The sequence below is a fragment of the Sarcophilus harrisii genome, chromosome 4 (assembly GCF_902635505.1).
Source record: "Sarcophilus harrisii chromosome 4, mSarHar1.11, whole genome shotgun sequence".
NCBI lineage: Eukaryota > Metazoa > Chordata > Mammalia > Dasyuromorphia > Dasyuridae > Sarcophilus > Sarcophilus harrisii.
Window position 1 is genome coordinate 337462394 of NC_045429.1, and position 18691 is coordinate 337481084.

Sequence of the window (18691 nt, forward strand, 5' to 3'; positions counted from 1 at the left end):
CTGAAATCATCTTGCTGCTCTGAAATTATATTGTAGAACAATAATATTCCATAACATTCATATATCATAATTTATTCAGCCATTCTCTAACTGATGGGCATCCATTTAGTTTCCCGTTTCTCGCCACTATGAAAAGGGCTGCCACAAACATTTTTGTACGTGTGGGTCCTTTTCCCTCCTTTAAGATCTCTTTGGGATACAAGCCCAGTAAAAACACTGCTGGATCAAAGGGTAAGTGCAATTTTATAGCCTTTTGGGAATAGTTCCAGATTGTTCTCCAGAATGGATGGATTGTGAACTTTCTCCTTTCATGTTCATGGCACACTTCCCAAAGGTCTGGTCCTCTGCCCTAGATCTATAACCCAGAACTAGCTAGGGAGTGCTAGTGCTGCCAATTGGCACCTGTCCCCATCATGGTGCTCCAGTATGGATGTAGCAGAGCCACAAGATGACTTGAAACTTCCTCTTAGCATGGAGCACAGAATCACCTTGGCTCTTGAAGTACTCTGTTTTAAGCATGCTCTTGCCCCAGCCCTGTCCCCAGTGCCTCTCTTTTGGTCTTCTATCCTCAGCTGGGTTGAACAGTGACTCACTGCGGCTTTTTCTGAACTTCCCCTACCCCTCTGCCAGCAATCTTGGCTCACCTGCTTCTCTCCCCCCTTCAGCACTGACATTTGTCAGCTGATAGCTTTAGACGAGGCTTGGATCAAGATATCTTGATCTATCTGCCCGACCCTTTCCTTGTGCTCTTCCATTTTCTTCCAAATACAGATATACCAACACCTCCATCAGTTCATCATCACTCACCTTTTCCATGAACTATCAGGTAACATGAGTCCCAAGCATTTGAGCATTCTGCTCAAAATGGCAGAATGAAGGCACATGAAAGTCATCCTCTCTATGCTATGGACACATGGTAATAGTCACTGAGTCAGTCCAACACTGAAAATTCTGGTGATCCAGTGGATGGGACCAGGCATTTTGAACTTGTGGCCTGGTGCACTGATCCACATGAATCCCCTTGTTCAAAGTTTGGTCATCTGCACCCAATCTGTATCTTCCCAGGCTTTTATAATACAGTGCTATGGGTAAGGTAACCATCTGGTGGTACTTCAGAACAATTCTGGCAGAGTCTCTGAGGGCTTCTATCCCAAAGAGGGCAGTTTTCTGAGTCAAAAAGATTAGGTGCCTTTGAGGTAGGTTGTGTATAACAGCTCCAGTAATCTACGAAAGACCTCCCTCTTACTTCCCCTTCTATTTCCATCCTCATGCCCTAAGGAGTGAAATTGTGTTTGTGTGTGTGTGTGTGTGTGTGTGTGTGTGTGTGTGTGTTGTGCATGCACATGCCCCTCATCTGTGCTTTTCTCCCCTTTGGCCTGTGCAGAGTGTGATTCAAGTTTCAGCCATTTCCTCTTCTTCCTCCTTGTTTGCATAGACTTTTTCTATTCCTTTACCCCAGTTATGTGAGATGATTGTCCTTATTCTACTCCATTTTCCTCTCCCAGTACATTCCTTTTCCCTTCCCTTTCCATTCCATTCCATTCTTCCCACTCTTTTACCAGAACTTTTCACTTTAACATTCTTTCACTTTGTGATCCTGATGATGATAATCATCTTTCCATATTAAAATCTAGTCCCTTATGATTGTTCACTCATGTTTACCTTTTTATGTTTCACTTGATTCTTGTGTTTTCACTCCTGTATTTCTTTTCAGCTTTGCTCTTTTCATTAAGGATATTTAAAAGTCTTCCTTTTCATTAAAAATCTATTTCTTTTCGCTGTAGGATTATAATGAGTTTTTCTGGGTAGGTTGTTGATTTTTTGCCTTTTAGAATATCATTATTTCAAACTCTCTTTCTTTTTTTGAGATAGCTACTAAATCATGTGTGATTCTGACTCGGGTTCTATAGTTCTTGAATTCTTTCTTGCGGGAAACTTGCAGAATTTTTTCTTTTACCTGGAAGCTTTGGATTTTGGCTGTAATGTTCCTGGAAGTTTCCATTTTTGAGGCTTATGTCAGGAGTTGACTAATGGAGCCTTTCTATTTCTAATTTGTCCCTGTGGTTCTAAAAGGAGGCCTGCCTTGTCTACCTGACCCTTTCCTTGTGCTCTTCCAATTTCTCCCAAATACAGATATACCAACAGCTCCAGTAGTTCATGTTATCATCTATCTGAGTGGTGTTTTTCTTTTTTAATAATTTCTTACCCAAAGACCTCAGCTTTTGGGATTAAAAACTCACTATTTGACAAATACTGTTGGGAAAATTGGAAACTAGTGTGGCAGAAACTAGGCATTGATCCACACCTAACACTGTATACCAAGACAAGGTCAAAATGGGTTCATGATTTAGACATAAAGAGTGATACTATAAGCAAATTAAAAGAATAAAGGATAGTTTACCTCTCAGATCTGTGGAGAAGGAAGGCATTTGTGGCCAAAGAACTGGAGTTCATTATTGAACACAAAATAGATAATTTTGATTGTATTAAGTTAAAAAGGTTTTGTACAAACTAAACTAATGCAGATAATATTACAAGGGAAACAATAAACTGGGGAAACATTTTTATATTCAAAAGTTCTAATAAGACTCTCATTTTTAAAATATATAGAAAATTGACTCAAATTTATAAGAATTCAAGCCATTCTTCAATTGATCAATGGAGAACAAAAGCTATGAACAGCCAGCTTTCAGGTGAAGAAATTAAAACCATTTCTAGTCATATGAAAAGGTACTCTAAATCACTGTTGATCAGAGAAATGCAAATTAAGCAAATTAAACCACTACAAAAAAGGGCTGCCACAAATATTTTTGCTCATGTGGGTGCAAAACCTTCTGTTCTAAATTTTCCCCTCCTTCTCCCTCCCCTCCTCCACCCCCTCCCCTAGATGGCAAGTAGTGCAATACATGTTAAATATGTCAAATTATATGTTAGGATTTAACATATTTTTTACCATGTTTAACATATATTGGATTACTTGCCATTTAGGGGAGAGGGTGGGGGAAAGAGGGGAAAATTTGACCACAGGGTTTTCAAGCATTAATGTTGAAAAATTATCCATGCATGTTTTGAAAATAAACTTTAAAAAAAAGATTCTCTTAAAATATGATGTTTAGGATCAGTTTAGGATATAGTCCATTTATTTTTAAATTTCCTTTCCCCAATACATTCTTCAGGTAAGTTGTTTTGTAAATTAATTTTCTTCTTTTTCTTTTTTTAGTCTTTTGACTATGTTTAAGTATTTTTTTATTGTCTCATGGAGTTATTGTTTTCTACTGTATTTGGTCCATTCTCATTTTCAGGTAGTTTATTGCTTAAAGTAATATTTTACTTAATGATACTCTCTTTCCAATTAATTCTTCCACAGCTCTCATTTCTTTATTTTCTCTGTTTAGCATTCTCATTTCATTTATAAAAACACTTTAAACTTGGGGCAGCTAGGTGGCACAGTGAATAAAGCACCAGCTCCAAAGTCAGGAGGACCCAAGTTCAAATTTGACCTCAGACACTTCCTAGCTGTGTGAACCTGGCAAGTCACTTAAACCCCAATTGCCTCAGCAAAAAACAAATCAAAACAAAATAAAAACATTTTAAACTCTTAAAAAAATTTCTTCACAAGTATAATCTATATCAGATTCTTTTCCCAGAAAACAATTTGTTTATCATCTCAGAAAGGGGAGAGGAGAGGGAAGGAAAAAGGAAAGAATTTGGAACTCAAAATTTAAAAAAAGGGGGGGGGTGTTAAAATTTGTTTTTTATATGTAATTGAGGAAATAGTTGTTACAAATTTTTTTTTTCTTGTTTCATTTCTTCCAGAAATTGTAGTTGAATTTGTGCTTAAGCTGTGTTTTTTTTTTGAATCTTTGCTTATAGATATTTTGGAGTCTTGAGAGTCTCTTTCTATTTCATAATTGTTTTTTATGTGGAATTTTTTTGTTTGTTTGCTCATTCTTTCAGCCAACTAATTCCTTTCTGATTTTGGATTTTATGTTACAACTTTATGTTCAGGCTTGCACACTTCTAGAGGAAATGTCTAAGCTGATCCTGCTTTTGATTTCTTGGGGTATTGAATATTGCGGTATTAAAGGACCTCAGGACAGGTTAGGCTGGGGTATTCCCAAAGTGGTTCTTCTAGGGCAAAGTCTTATCGTTATTTTCCTGTTTTAAGCTCCTTAAGTTCTTGAATAGGTTTGTGGGCTTCCCCACGTTGGAATTTCAATAGACTGCTCTTGGACTCAGACACTAACTAATCAGCCAGCTAAAAAGCTCTGCTGTTTCAAAGTGACAGAACTGTAGGTTTCCCTTTGATAGGGGATCCCTGACCTGGTTCCTATAGGCTTTAGCTTGGGCTGGTAACTGGAAGTGAGACCTGCTCCATTCCTGGTTTCAGTCAAAGAGCTGCTGCCTGCTTCTGAATTCACTTCTTGGTCAGCACACAGTCTAGGGCATTGTACCCACTTCTCACCTAGAACTCCACTCCTGGACATAGGTCTCCTCACCAGTCCTCCCTGGATTTATGACCTGCAAACTGTGTTGAGGGACAGAGCTGTCTGACGACCCCTGATCTTACGCAAGTTTGGGCCTCTGTATGACGGATTTAGGGCTTCTTTTGGCCCTGATACACAACCTTTTCCTGTGCTGGAATATTCTAGGAAGGTGCTGTTGGCCCAGACCCCACTGCTAATGTTGATAGACCTCATTGCCTGTTTCCCTATGCTATCATGGATTGAAAAAACAGGCCAGTGCAATTTTGTGTGGGATTTCATGCTCAGGGTATATTTTTAAAATCTGATTTGAGGATTGAGATAGCAAGAACCTTGCTGAACCTCTTCCTGGTCTTCCACCGTCTTGGCTTCTGCCATCAGTCTTTATTTTCTCTCAAGCTTCCATATTGGAGGCAGGGATTGTTCAGACCTTGAGCCCCAGTTTATTGCCTAGAACACTCTGTCCGTTCTTTGTAACTTACTTGTAGCTGGTCCCGACCATGCTGATAACCCAGGGATGTTGACTTTTGCTGAGTTTTGGCACAACAGGGCCGCCTTGTGGTTGACACCCACAGCACAGCTGGGTGCTCTTGAGTTCACTTTGATAAAGTAAAGGTAGACAGACTTAAGCAGGTAAAGGTTATTAGAGGTCAAGATAAAGATAGTTATCAGGTGAAATACCACATGCAAATCCAGGCCATGGATTGGACAGAGCCACTGTAGGAGGCCTTTACATGAGTCCCAGCTACCTCCTAAGAATGAGGAAAGGTTCCTCAGCTGGCAAGAGGGGCCCACTTCATGGCAGGCACAGGAAGGGATGCAGTTCTGTTACTCACTCCCTGGCTGCAGGTCATAAAACCAGTCCCAGCTGAGGAAGCAGCAGCCCTGGGCTCTGACCTTGGATGGGACTCGGTTCTCAGTCCCAGCTTCTAGCCCAGAAGAATAACCAGGGCGGGGAAACCCAGACCAAAGGAACTCTGAACTAGCAATTTCCCCTCTGGCTGGTGGCGGTTGATTTCAATGCATCTAGTACAAGTGGAATGAAAACATTCAGGTTGTGAAGGATCTTTAAAAACAAACAGATCCTTGAGGAAATAGGGAGACAGTAAAAAACAATTTAAAGGTCCCCCTTGAGACTGGTCATGCAAAACAGATCCACACATTGTTTGTCAGTCTCCAGCCCCTCATTGGTGTGCCAGGAAATAACACGGTAAATCCTCAGGCTTCTGAAGGCTTAGGGTGGTCATTGTAATTATTAGTCGCTTGGTGGTAATTGTATAGAGTTGTATGTGGTAGTCACCACACAGCCTATTCTGACTGTGCTTGCTTCATACTGGACCATTTCAATCCACTTCTCCCAGGTTTCTCTGAATCAATCCTTTTGATAGTTTCTTATGGCATAATACAGTCCCAGTGCATTCATATGTTATAATTTGTCTTGCTGTTCCCCATTTGATGGCCATCCACTTTGTTTTTAGTCGACTTTTAGGGGGTGGGGTGGAGTTTGTTCCAAATGGCTTTCCAGAATGGTTGAATTACTTCATGTATTCTTCCACAGTTTTTTCATTAGTGTGCTGGTACTCTAACAATCTTCTCTAACAATTGTTTTTGTTTCTTTTTCTTTTCTTTTTTCTTTTCTATGGTTAATCTGATATGAAATGAAAGAGAACTTCAGAATTTCTCTTACCACTAGTAATTAGGAGCATTTTCCCCAAAGTTATTGACAGCTTGCTTTCTTCTTTTGAAAACTCCCTGTTCATAGCCTTTGACAATTTATATTTTGAGGACTTGCTATCGTTCCTATGCTTGTAACAATTCCTAATTTATCTTGTATGTCTGAAATTTACTGCAAAGATTTTTCTCCCACAATAAAAGACCGCAAGCCCTGTTAAGTGTATTTGGCCAGCAGCCAAAAATATCATAGGCAGCAAAATTATCTGCAATATTGAATAAGAAAATATGAACATTCAATGAATTTGCAGATTTTCAGGATTTTCTATCAACCAAATTCGAGCTTACTAGAAAATTTAACATATAAGGGCTAATATCAACAATTATTTTTAAGGAACTCAACATGGACAAATTGTTTATGCATGGGAAATGTATAGCATATGTTTAAGACTGACAACAATAGGACAGCCCAAAAGAAAGATTGGGGCAGAGTTAAGGTAAAAATAGTAATTATGTCATACGAATGAGGTGTGGAGGAAGAATAGACACAGAGGCATTAGAGGGGGGAGGAGGGCTCATGGTTCTGAAAACTTACATTGGAAATGGGTTCAATAGGCAACACCGCATATATACTATGAAGGGTATATATAGCACGCTCCAAAATCTATAAAGAAATAAGGAGGGAGGGATGGGTAGCTGGGGAAACAAAGGTTGTGGGAAGAAGACAAGAGAAGGATCATGGATGGGGAGGGGGAAGTTAAGTAATAGGAAGGCAAGTTAGGAGCAGAATTAAAGCAAAGGGTAAAGTAGAGATAGAAAAGATATATGTGTGTGTATGTGTGGGGGTATGTGTGTATATGTATATGTATGTGTATGTATATCTACATATGTACATATAAATATATCCTTAATGATAGCTTGCTTGGGAGTGGGGGTGGGATAAAAGAGGGAAAAAAAATAAAGTAAAAAAGGTTCACAGCAGAAAACAAACTATTTACAAAGGAAGTAAAGAAAAAATGGACCCTCATGAATATAATTTTTTCTACTAACATATGTACATATATGTATACATATATATATTTTTTTCTTGAACTGGTAATTTGTTATATGTTTTGACTCCTCCTTGATGTTCTGCTGGGCACATGACAATGTTCTCTCTTGTTTTGTTTCATTTTGTTTTGATTTCTTTTTCTGTTTTTATTTTGTTTCTTTAAATAAAAATAAATTTGAAACCAACAAAAAGCCAAAGATTTCCCCCTAGTTAACATTTTCCCTTCTTTTTAAAATTTTCTTCTAATCCTTCATTTATTTAATCAAAATTGCCTTTTTTTTTTTTTTTTTTTGGATCTCCTTTGATACTCTTCATCTCTTATCTGGTTAAGAAATATTCAACTTTCCAAAGCTGTAAAAAATATCTCTTAACTTGTTCCTCTGATTTATTCATGATATGACCTTTCATATTTAGATCATATATCCATGTGGAATTTTTTGTGGTAGAAGGTATGAGGTGATGTTCTAAACCTAATGTCTGCCAAACTATTTCCCCAACTTTGCCAATAATTTTTGTCAAATAATGAGACCTCACCTTTACTTCAGTTGATTGCATCTGGGTCTTGTGTACTTTTCTATTTTTTAAATCAGTTCCAAAGAATTTGATAATCACTCTCTGTTATATAATTTGAGATCTGCTATAAAGAGGTCTCCTTTCTTTCCCACTTTTCCCCATTATTTCTTTTGGAATTTGTGATCTTTTGTTCCTCCAGATGAATCTTCTTGTTTTTACTAGTTCTGTGAAGCAAATCATTGGTAGCTTGATTGAAATAGCATTAGATCTATAATTTAATTAGAAATGCCACTTTTATTATATTAACGTGACCTAATCACTAGTAGTTAACATCTGTCCAATTATATAGGTACTTATATTTCTATAAAGAGTATTTTAGTCTACCTTTTTTTTTTTCAAATGTTTTGGAGTAGCACGTATTTTATATATTCTCTAATTATTCTGGTCATAATTTCTTTAGCTTTTTTTGAGTGGGCCTACTATTCAAAATGACTGATTAAATGAGAGGATTTATTTTATATCCTTTACTGATGTTTGTAATTGGTAATAAATTTTTAGTTGATTTTCTAAGTAAATTATGTTATTTGTGAAAGCAATTTTATTTCTTCTCTGACTATACTAATTCCTTTAATTTCTTTTTCTCATCTTATTGCTATGGCTAACATTTCTGGAACTATATTAAATAATATCAAAATATATAATATAATAAATAATAGTTTAAATTAAATGTTAAATAATAGTGATGATAATGGACATCCTTGATTTACTACTGAATTTATTGAAAAGGTCATTTCTCCATTACAGTTAATTCTTGTTGTTCAATTATTTGTTCAATCAAATCTTAACTTTTTGTGAACTTATTTTGGGGTTTTCTTGTCAAAATAGTGGAGTAGTTTACCTCTGGTTCATTTTATAGATGAGGAATTGAGGCAAACAGGGTTAAGAGACTCGCCCAGGGTCACACAGTTAAGACAAAGTAAATATGTATGAGACTACTTTTTTACTCAGGATATGAGTTTTCCTGATTCCAAGTCCAGCTTCTAATTCCAAATTCTTATCTGCTGCGCCACCTAGTGCCCCAACAATACTTACCTCATTAAGAAAGGTTCATTTTTTCCATGCTTTAATATAAAGTATATGTGTGTGTGTGTGTGTGTTATATTTTATCAAAACATTTTTTTGCATCTACTGATATATTCATGTAATTTTAATTATTTTTCTCATTGATATAATCTATTATGTTAAAAAGTTTCCTAATATTGAATCAACTCTGAATTTCTGATGGAATCTAAACTGGTCATGTAGTATGAGCTTTTAAATATGTTGTTGTAGATGCTTTGCTAAAACTTTATTAAATGTTTATGTGTCAGTATTCATTAGAGATCTTTGTTTTTGAGTTCCTTTTTCTGCATTACCTTTTGCTGGCTTAGGAATCAGGATTGTATTTGTCTCATAGAAAGGAATTGTAGGATCCCTTCTTTCCCCTTTTCTTTTCCCCCCAAATAATTTATTTATTTGTTTTTGTTGAGGCATTTGGGGTTAAGTGACTTGCCCAAAGTCACACAGTCAGGAAGTGGTAAGTGTCTGAGGCCACATTTGAACTCAGGTCCTCGTGACTTCAGGGTTGGTGCTCTATTCACTGCCCAACCTAGTTGCCCCCAAATAATTATACAATATTGGTATTCATTGTTCTTTGAATGTATGATAGCATTCATTTGTAAATCCGTCTGGTCCTGGTTTTTTCCTTTGGAGTTCCTCCATGAACTGATCAATTTCTTTTTTCAAATATTGGGGTTATTTAAATCTTGGACTTCTTATTTTGTTCATCTGAATTGCTTAATTATTTTCAAATATTCATTTTTTTAAAATTAATTCTGTTGGCACATAATTAAGCTTCTAAGATTTTCTGTTATTTCCTCTTACCATGTTATGAATTTTTCCATTTTACTTTTCCAATTTCACATTTCACTTGGCAATTTGGTTTTCTTCAAGTTTCTTTAATCAAATTAGGTAATGGTTTACATATTTAATTAGGTATTTTTTCTCTTAGAAAACTAGTTTCTACTTTTATTTATCCATTGAATTGTTGTTTTCAGTCTTACCTGTTTTTAAAGAATGTTTGTTTTTGTTCTTGGTTGGAGTTTAAATTTTTTTTTTTTTTTTTTTGCTTTTCTAATAATTTTAATTGGATGCCCAATTCATTGAGTTGTTTTTTCTTTTAATTTGCTGATGAAAGTGTTTAGAGATGGAGGCAACGAGGTGGCACAGCAGATAGAACACTAGCCCTGAAGTCAGGAGGATCTGAGTTCGAATTTGATCTCAGACACTTAACACTTCCTAGCTGTGTGACCTTGGGAAAGTCACTTAGCTCCAACTGTCTCAGCAAAAAAAAAAAAAAAAGTCTTTAGAGATTAAAAAAAATATTCTCTTAAGGACTGCTTTGGATGCAACCTGAAACTTTTGGTATATCGTCCCATTTTTGCCATTTTCTTTAATGAAATTAATTCCCTTTTCCTAGTGAGAGAGAGCTTCAATATGTTTCCAGATAATTGAAATTCTCTGTCAGTACTGTATGTTACACTAATGATCTGTTTCCCAACTTCTGTCTCTTTTTTATATCCAAAGGGTTTCTAATATAATCCAACGGCAATATTGTTTTTGTTTTTGTCTTAGTTGATCTGCATTGCTCCAAATTTTTTCCATCACGTTTTCCTTATCTGGCTACTGCATTGCCTCAATTAATTATATCTTCTTAATATACAGTGTTGTTTACTCCACCCCTTTTACTTATCTTGCTACTTTTGAAAAAGGACTCTTCCAGAGCCATTTTCCATCCCCCTAAATTTCAATGATACTTATAGGTCAATTTTTTTAAAATTATCTTAAGATCATTTGCTCACCTTGCTCAGTATTTACATGTTGTGCATTCTTGTTTTGGCGTCGTAGGCCATCATTTTTATTGTGGGCTCCTTTCTTAGATCCAGTGATTTCTAGATCCTACATTGGATCCACTCTGTAGGGTGGGAGCGTGAAATCTTATATTTAATGGTAGACAGGACCTTTGAAGTCATTGCATCAAATTAGTTCATTTGACATTTGTAGAAGCATTTTTCTTCATTTTCAGACAGACCTAAATTTGAATTCCAGTTCTAACACTTACTACTTGTGTTATTTTGGGGCAAGTTATTTAAGCCAGGATTTCTTAAACTTTTCCACTTGCCATCTCTCATGGCTGAGAAATTTTTACGTAACCCCAGGTATAGAAATGATGTGGCTGATGTAGCACCAAATGTGATTATTTAGGCATCAGATGATATTAGGCAAGAGATGTTGGGGTTCGGTCATGTGAAGAATTCACAGTGAGCTTTCTCTCTGGCAAAAGGTTTATTTAGAAGAGGTTACAGAGAAAATGAAGAGATACAATAGACATCAGAAATGGTAACTAGGAAGAAGAATTGGGAGAGCATAGAAAGGGGTTTTAATGATGATGGAAAAGACAAGTTCCTCAGTGGATCTCACAATTACTCAAGAGAAAGGGAACACCCCATGGAGTTGGGGCATGCTCTTAGCTGGCAGGCTAAATCCTAGCACCCTAAAAGAGAAGTGAGGTCTGAGAGGAGAAACACCTTAAGGCAGAGAGTGGGTTAGAAGAGACACCATGGAACCTGGGGGAGGAGTAAGGGGAAAGACACCATGGGTGATCTGACCCAAAGAAGTACAGCAAATATGGCATGGACCATAGGTGGATTTATGGGAAAAACTTATTCTCAGGGACTTGAGGTAATTTGGATTTACCTCCACAGAGGGTGGAACCACTGGAACTAAACTAGTCTTTATCAGAGCTTCTTCCTGCCAACTCCAGGAAACAATTTTATCAATGCTTCAGTTTCTCTCTGCCTACCATTCAGGACCTCATCATAGGTATATAAAATAGGTAAACAAATCAAACATTCTGATAATAAATCATAATTTCACAACCTCCATATGTGACCACAGTTGAAGTTTTGCTTTATCCTCACTGAGCAAATGGAGTAAATTACACTTAAAATCCCTATCTCACTGTGCACTTTGCAAACCTTCAGGTGCTACATAAACGTGAGCTGATCTCTAATATTTTATGTCCCTAGAAGTGGGTGATACACAACACAGGGGCTCAGAACAGAAAGAAGCTGGAAGCAGGAAAGTCAATTAGGCTGCTATTGCATCAATACAGTCCAAAGATGGTGATGAAGTTCTGACCCTGGTGGGAGCAGAGGAACTAAGAAACATGGGGATGGGGTGGGAGCAAATTTGAAATTTGTGAGAGTTCACAATTGATTGTGTTTAGGGAAGGATGGGGGGAAGAGTCAAAGGACTAAGTCCAGGTAACTGTGATTGTTTTCACATTTGTAAAAAGAGTTTCTTCAGAAGAAGGGGACCTACTGATTATTCTTTCCTCCTGTGAGGGGAGAATATGCAGAAATGGGCATGTACTACAACATGAAAAGTTTTAGTTAGATTTCAGAAAGAACTTCTTAAAGAAATATAAAGTAATAAAACAGGTGAAGCAAGGAATCTAGATTTTCTTTTCTCCAAGATTCTTTAAAAAGGAGAGATTCTCATTTACAGGATTTTATTTTATGTGAGAGCAAGGGGTTAAACAAGATCACATTCCCTATTGCAATATTGTAGGGCTTAATGATTTTCACTGGGCTTCTAGAGCTTCTGGCCCCCAGAGTCCTGTGGATGTGGAAGAGAGCTTCTCAATAAGTTTGCCCTCTCCCCCTGGTGTTTTCTCAGGTGGGAGGAGAAGATCCCATTGGCAAAAACCAGCCTGGAGAAGACCTGGCTGTTTCATGAGATTGGCCGTTGCTACCTGGAACTCAACCGGCCTTGGGAAGCTCAGGAGTATGGATTGAAGTCCCAGGCATGCGCTGAAGAGGAGGGGGATGTCGAGTGGCAGCTCAACGCCAGCGTTCTGGTGGCCCAGGCACAAGGTACCAGCGGGGACCCCGAGCCGCCGCTCTGTGTGTGCCACCCAATGGTCCCAACTGGCCGTGTTGTGGTCCTGCCCCATCTGAGCTCGCTCTCCTGTGGCCTCGGATCTCCCTCTGGAGTGATCCAAACTTAGCTAATAACTGAGCAACCACTGTGTGTGGGGTACGGGTGGGCTTGGGGTGTGTGTGTGAAGGGCCAAAGAAAGGGTCCCTGCCCTCGTTTATATTTATATACTCCCTCTGGGAGATTTAAATTGAATAAGACAAAAGCTGGTAAAGCAATATATGAAGCAACGAAGAACAAGGATCACATCTCATAATTGCTCCCCCCAATACATTTTCTTTGTTGTTCAGTCTTTCTGGAAACGCACTTTTAAGTGTGTCCATCCTGCCTAAGAGTCTCACCTGATGGGGTTTCAGGTGGTGTCAGGAAAAGGCTATAGGCTTGGACCCACTCCAAATCAAATTTTATTATGCAGTTGGCAGTAGACTAGGTTCCAGAGGGAGTTAGTGAAAATGTAGGGGATTATGCCATTGACTGGTGGGCTAAGTTCCAAAAAGGGGTTAACCTCATCATTATCAAAGGAAAAGATGGGATAACCCGACCCATAAGGCAGGCTAAGTTCCTAATGAACTAGCTGTTAACAAGGGAAAGGGTAAGGCCTTCTGTAGTAAAGAATAACCTCTGGGGTTGCATCTCTAGCATCTAGTCTCTAGATGAAATACTATAAAGGAGGGGTCAAGATAATAGGGTTAATGCTAGGAATTCAACCAGGTTCACTGCAATAAAAGCTCACTTAAGGACAAAATAATCCTGTCAATGACTCTCCCTGCTTGTGGAAAGTACTATCTGTAGCTTGGTCTGTTACCAAAGGAATTCAGCTAAGGCCCACTAAAGGACACTTCAATTCTACTTAAACTTAATAAAAGCCCTTTCCTGTCAATGCCCCTCCTCCCCATCACTCACCTGGCTACCAAGGATCTGGTCTGTTTGCTGAGGTCTTATTCCGTCCATCACATCCACTGTGCACTTTTGCACTCTAGTAACTCAGACAGAGAGCCAAGATATAGGGACACACAGACATATCTGAGAGATGGAGGGCCAAGGAACACGGGGTCTGCACATGCTGAAGGGGTGCAGAGCCATAGCATGACATGGGGTGAGGGGAAGGGGCTTCAGGCTAAACCAGATCATAGACAGTGGGGAGCCCCATTATTCTCAGCCAGTCTCGCTCCTGGTCAGCTGCAGGGGTTTCCTGCAGGGTTTGGACTGGGGACACTTGGCCACTCACCAGTTAAGTGAGCGAGTAAGCAACTTTGCCTCTGCTCCCTCAGCTCTGTAAAATGAGGGATCTGGAGGAACCATCTCTGAGGCCTCTTCAGCTTTATGACTCCTGCGGTCAAAGACCTGGGGAAAGCCGTGGAAGGGATGGTGCCCTTTGTGCCCGGAGGCCAGTGGATTCTGTTCTTGCTTTTGGTGCCCAACATGCTAGTTGCACATGCTTAATATCAAGTCCTGGACAACCTGGTCTGCACATCAGGCCAGGGGAGCTGGTGTGTCTGTAAATAACCACTTCCTTTTCCCCCTTTTCTTTACAGTTAAGCTGAAAGACTACGAGGCTGCAGTGAGCAACTTTGAGAAAGCGTTGGAGAGGGCAAAGCTGGTCCATAATAATGAAGCCCAAAATGCCATCATCAGTGTAAGCTGCCCCTTCTGTTGCAGCATCCAGAGCTGCTAGCAGTGTGCATTTTTCCACACTCATTGGCTCTGTACTCCCGCATCCTAGCACGTAGTAGACACTTAAATGCTTATTGATTGATCGGCCTCAAGCAATCAACTATCTTATACCTTTCTTATTGTTGTTCTGACACGTCTGACATGTGACCCCATCTGGGATTTTTCTTGGCAAAGATCCTGGCGTGGTTGGCCATTTCCTTCTCCAGCTCATTTCACAGATGAGGAAACTGAGGCAAACAGGGTTAAGTAATTTGGCCAGACACACAGTTAATAAAAGTTTGAATGAGGCCTGGTGATCTATTCCATTGTTCCATCTAGCAAATAAGGGACATTTCTATGCATTGATCAAAACTGATCATCCGGTAGATGTGAGTTGTTTTTGTTTAGTCATTTCAGTCATGTCTGACCCTTTCTGTCCCCATTTGGGATCTTGGCAGAGACATTGGAATGGTTTGTTAGTTCTATCTCCAGCTCATTTTACAAATGAGGAAACTGAGACAGAGTTAAGTGACTTGACCAGGATCATCTGAGGGTAGATTTGAACTCAGAAGGATGAGTCTTCCTGACTCCAAACTGAGCACTATCCAGTGTACCATCTTCTGTGTTCCTAATGCTAGAATAGGTGTTTCATGGGATACACAAAAAAAGACAAGATTCTATATTTATTCAGAAGGAACTTAAACTACAATAAGGGAGACAAGATTTAGGCACAGAATGGTAAAAGAGTAAAGAATGACAGTATATAAATGAAATGCCAGACAGATTAGTGTAGCAGAAATTCCAAAAAGTGATAAATAAATGGAGGTAGTTGGGGAAGTCTTCATGGAGGAGTAATAATTCCAACATTTAGCAAGTACTTAATAAGTGTTTATTGAAAGGCTGACTGAAGGAAGAATAGACTTTAGTGGTTCTCTAGTCCGAATCTCTTATTTTAGGTAGAATTTGAGAAAGTGGAAGGAAATCCAGATTGGAGAAGCAATAGTAGGGAATGAGAAGTAGAATATTGAGGTAAGAAGTAGGATTGTAGAAGCAGGATGGATTCCAAAGAGCCTCAAAAGTCAGGCCCTGGATGAGTCAGACAAGGGACAGTTAAGTACTACAAAAGTAGCGGTGGGTTAGGAAGATTGGACAACTAGGTATCTCAGTGCATACAGTGCCCTATCTGGAGTTAGGAGACTAATCTTCCTGATTCAAATCTGGCCTCAGACACTAGCTGTGTGATCCTAGGCAAGTCATTCAAACCTGTTTGCTTCAGTTTCCTTATCTGTAAAAATGATTTAAAGAAGCAAATGGCAAACCACTCCATTATCTTTACCAAGAAAACCTCAAATGGGGTCATGAAGAGTCAGACCTGACTGAAATGACTAAACAGCAATAATAACAACAGGAAGATTAGTCTGGCATCTGCCTGAATCTGTTTTTTTTTTGGATAAAGAGGGGTAGAGAAGTGGCAAGACAACTTGGTCTAATGGGGAAAATAGTTCATTCCAGGGGAGATTTTATAGTCTAGTTGGGGACAATAGAACCAGATAGTTATTTCTGAAGCAACATTTTAAATTTCAAACAACCTCCCCCCATTACCTCGTAAGTTTTGGGGCCATTCACATCCTTTTACCATCAGGGTGATGTGTGCTCAAATTTCATTAACATGATGTCAGCATGGGACTAGCAGCATTAAAAAAGAAATGCTTTACAGTGGCCAAAATACCCCAACAAGGAACAATACATACTTAACTAAATATAATTTATTTTTGGATTATAGATGTTTTATGTTTATGTCTCAATATATGTTAATGGACCCATGATCTCACTGATATCAGTACTCCCTCCATAGGTACAAACCACAACCTATTCACCTCTTCTTATCCCATGCAAATCTTTTCTATGACCTTTCACAAATCTTCCATTGAGGATCTACACATTGCATTGTAGGGCTACAAAGCCACAGATTGCTTTAGGGCTTTAAATATTTCATGGATGCCACTTTATTTCTTGTGCTACTCATCTTATCCTTCCTGCTTACTACATAACCAGCCTACCCCTTTCTTCCTAATATATGTTCTGAATGTTATCTTTTATCCTACATTTTGTATAGAAGTTATGTTTCTTTAATGTTTCATCCTGATAAATTTTTTAAAATCCAGCTTTATGGAAAAAACTAGCTCTATGTGCTCAAGACAAGCTTTTAAGCTTAATCTGATTATTGACATTTTCCCATCACTTTCTTAATTCTAAATAATAAAAAAAAACCTGATTGTAACATTTGCTTATTTTTGAAATATTCTCACACTGAAAACAGTTGGCTCTTCATGAGCCTGTATGAGCTAGCTCCAGTATAAATCTGGTTAGAACCCACTAATTGTACCCACTGTGATTCCTTCCATTGCTCTTTAGTGTTCAAGCATTTGATAATTCCTTGTCTTATAACATCTCTGGGAAAACAGGGGTCTTGAAAACATAGCTTTTAATATCAGCAAGCAGTTTGGTATATCATTGTAAGAGCTGTGTAATTTCTCAGACCTCATCTAGCCTGCTCTTTTGAAGTACCTGTCCAACACACAGTCCCCGGCACCCAGACATAAGCATTATTGTGCTTGCAATCTTTGAAAGCTTTTTGGCAAAAACTAACTGGAGGACAGTGCAGAGAGTTAGGATATTTGTCCTATCCCACACTCTGTGGTTTAGACCATCCTTATAATGGAACAATGTAGACTTGAGCTTTGCACTTACTCCCAACTATTGCTCTGCGTTATTCACATAGTACAGGTCTGATGGGAGATTGGGGGATGGGGGACCCTTCTAGCACCCTCAAGTACTGGTGGGAGTCAAAGCTTTCAGAGTAGTGCTATATGGTAAAATGCCTATGTGAATCTCTGCAATGCAAGTGTGACTCAGTGCAATGTCAGAAGATCCCCCTTTTAGCACCATTGAACCTGTTTCCATTGTAAGGGTTATTTTCTCCTCCTACAAGGCTAACACTGCCCAGAAATCTCCCATCTTTTCTCCATTGAATCTTCAATTGGATCTTCAATCCTCAATCCTCAATTCAATAAATTCAAGAATTCGATCTTCAATCCTCAAACTTCAGTTGCTAGGGAGACAACCTTGAGGCTGAGGAGCCCCCATCTCTTCCTAGAATTCTCGGGGTACTCCCCAATGTCAATAATCAGATTAAATTTAAAATTGCGTGTCCTTCCTCTATCAAGGCAGCACTGGTCCAAGAACTCCATAGAGGTGGGGGCTACTGTGAGCCTCAGTGTAGTCATTAGGATCATTCTGGGACTTTTGTCTTTAGCTTTGCTGTTCTCAGGTCTGTTTTCTAAAAAGTAGGTAAGGGTGGAAGGAGTGGAAGGGACAAGAGCAATTGCAACTTGACTCACTTTTCAGTAGGTCAACCCAAATGGTGGTTCTGACCCACAATGGAAGCCAATCCTTTTATCCCTACTTGATCTGCAACAGTCACAAGCAATATATTTGTTCCCAGTGTATGGGATACTATCATAAGCTCCTCAAGTTGGTTGGGGTAGCCTCTTCCTATTGACTCACTGCAAGCAAGCACTGCAAGCAAGATTATGTCTGGCTGGGCAGAGAGCTCAGATTCAAAACTGGAATGAAAGCTCACATGATCCATCTAACTGTGGCCTAGAGTAAACTTTTACTTAGCCATAGCAGAGAAGGGAAAGGAGACAGCATTGATTGATCCACAGCTTTTTTGTGCCTGCCATGCTGTTAGTCAGTCAGAAGCCTAATGGGGAGCTTAGTGACTAGCTAGTTAATCAGTAACTATTTTTAAAATGCCTACTGTGTACTAGTCATCATTCTAAATGATGGGGATGTTTGTAAATGATCTAAACATAGTGTGATTCTTATGCTCTCTGCCTCCTTTCTTTTTGATACTGTTACTTTCCCACTGTTATTGTGGAAATGGAAGGGATTACATAAAATGGATGGTCATTTAACAATTTGTATTTATGTTGTGGGTCACCCTTGGCTGGACCCAAGAGTAGCCAAAAGCTGTGGTGGGTCCTACTAAAGTCTTCTTATTTTAACATGTTTTTTTTTTTTTGTTTGTTTGTTTGTTTGTTTTTTTTGGTCAAGGCGATTGGAATTAAGTGACTTGCCCAGTGTCACATAGCTATCTGAGCTAATCCAAGGCAGGATTATTTTTTAAAAATATGTTTCAATTTATTTTATTTAACATCTTCCCCAGTTACATTCAAAATATTTGTTTTTAAGATTTTTGAGTTCTAGGTTCTTT

General features: G+C 38.7%; 1 protein-coding gene across 5 annotated transcripts in view; it reads left to right on the forward strand.

The window, feature by feature from the left end:
* The window catches only part of TTC25 (tetratricopeptide repeat domain 25), an 88980-nt gene that overhangs the window by 57271 nt on the left and 13018 nt on the right, over positions 1-18691 (forward strand). For all 5 annotated transcript variants that reach the window (XM_031966278.1, XM_031966279.1, XM_031966280.1 and 2 more), the window contains 2 exons: positions 12499-12695; positions 14295-14395. In XM_031966278.1, coding sequence (XP_031822138.1) covers positions 12499-12695; positions 14295-14395 — 298 coding nt within the window. The remainder of the gene's footprint in view (positions 1-12498; positions 12696-14294; positions 14396-18691) is intronic.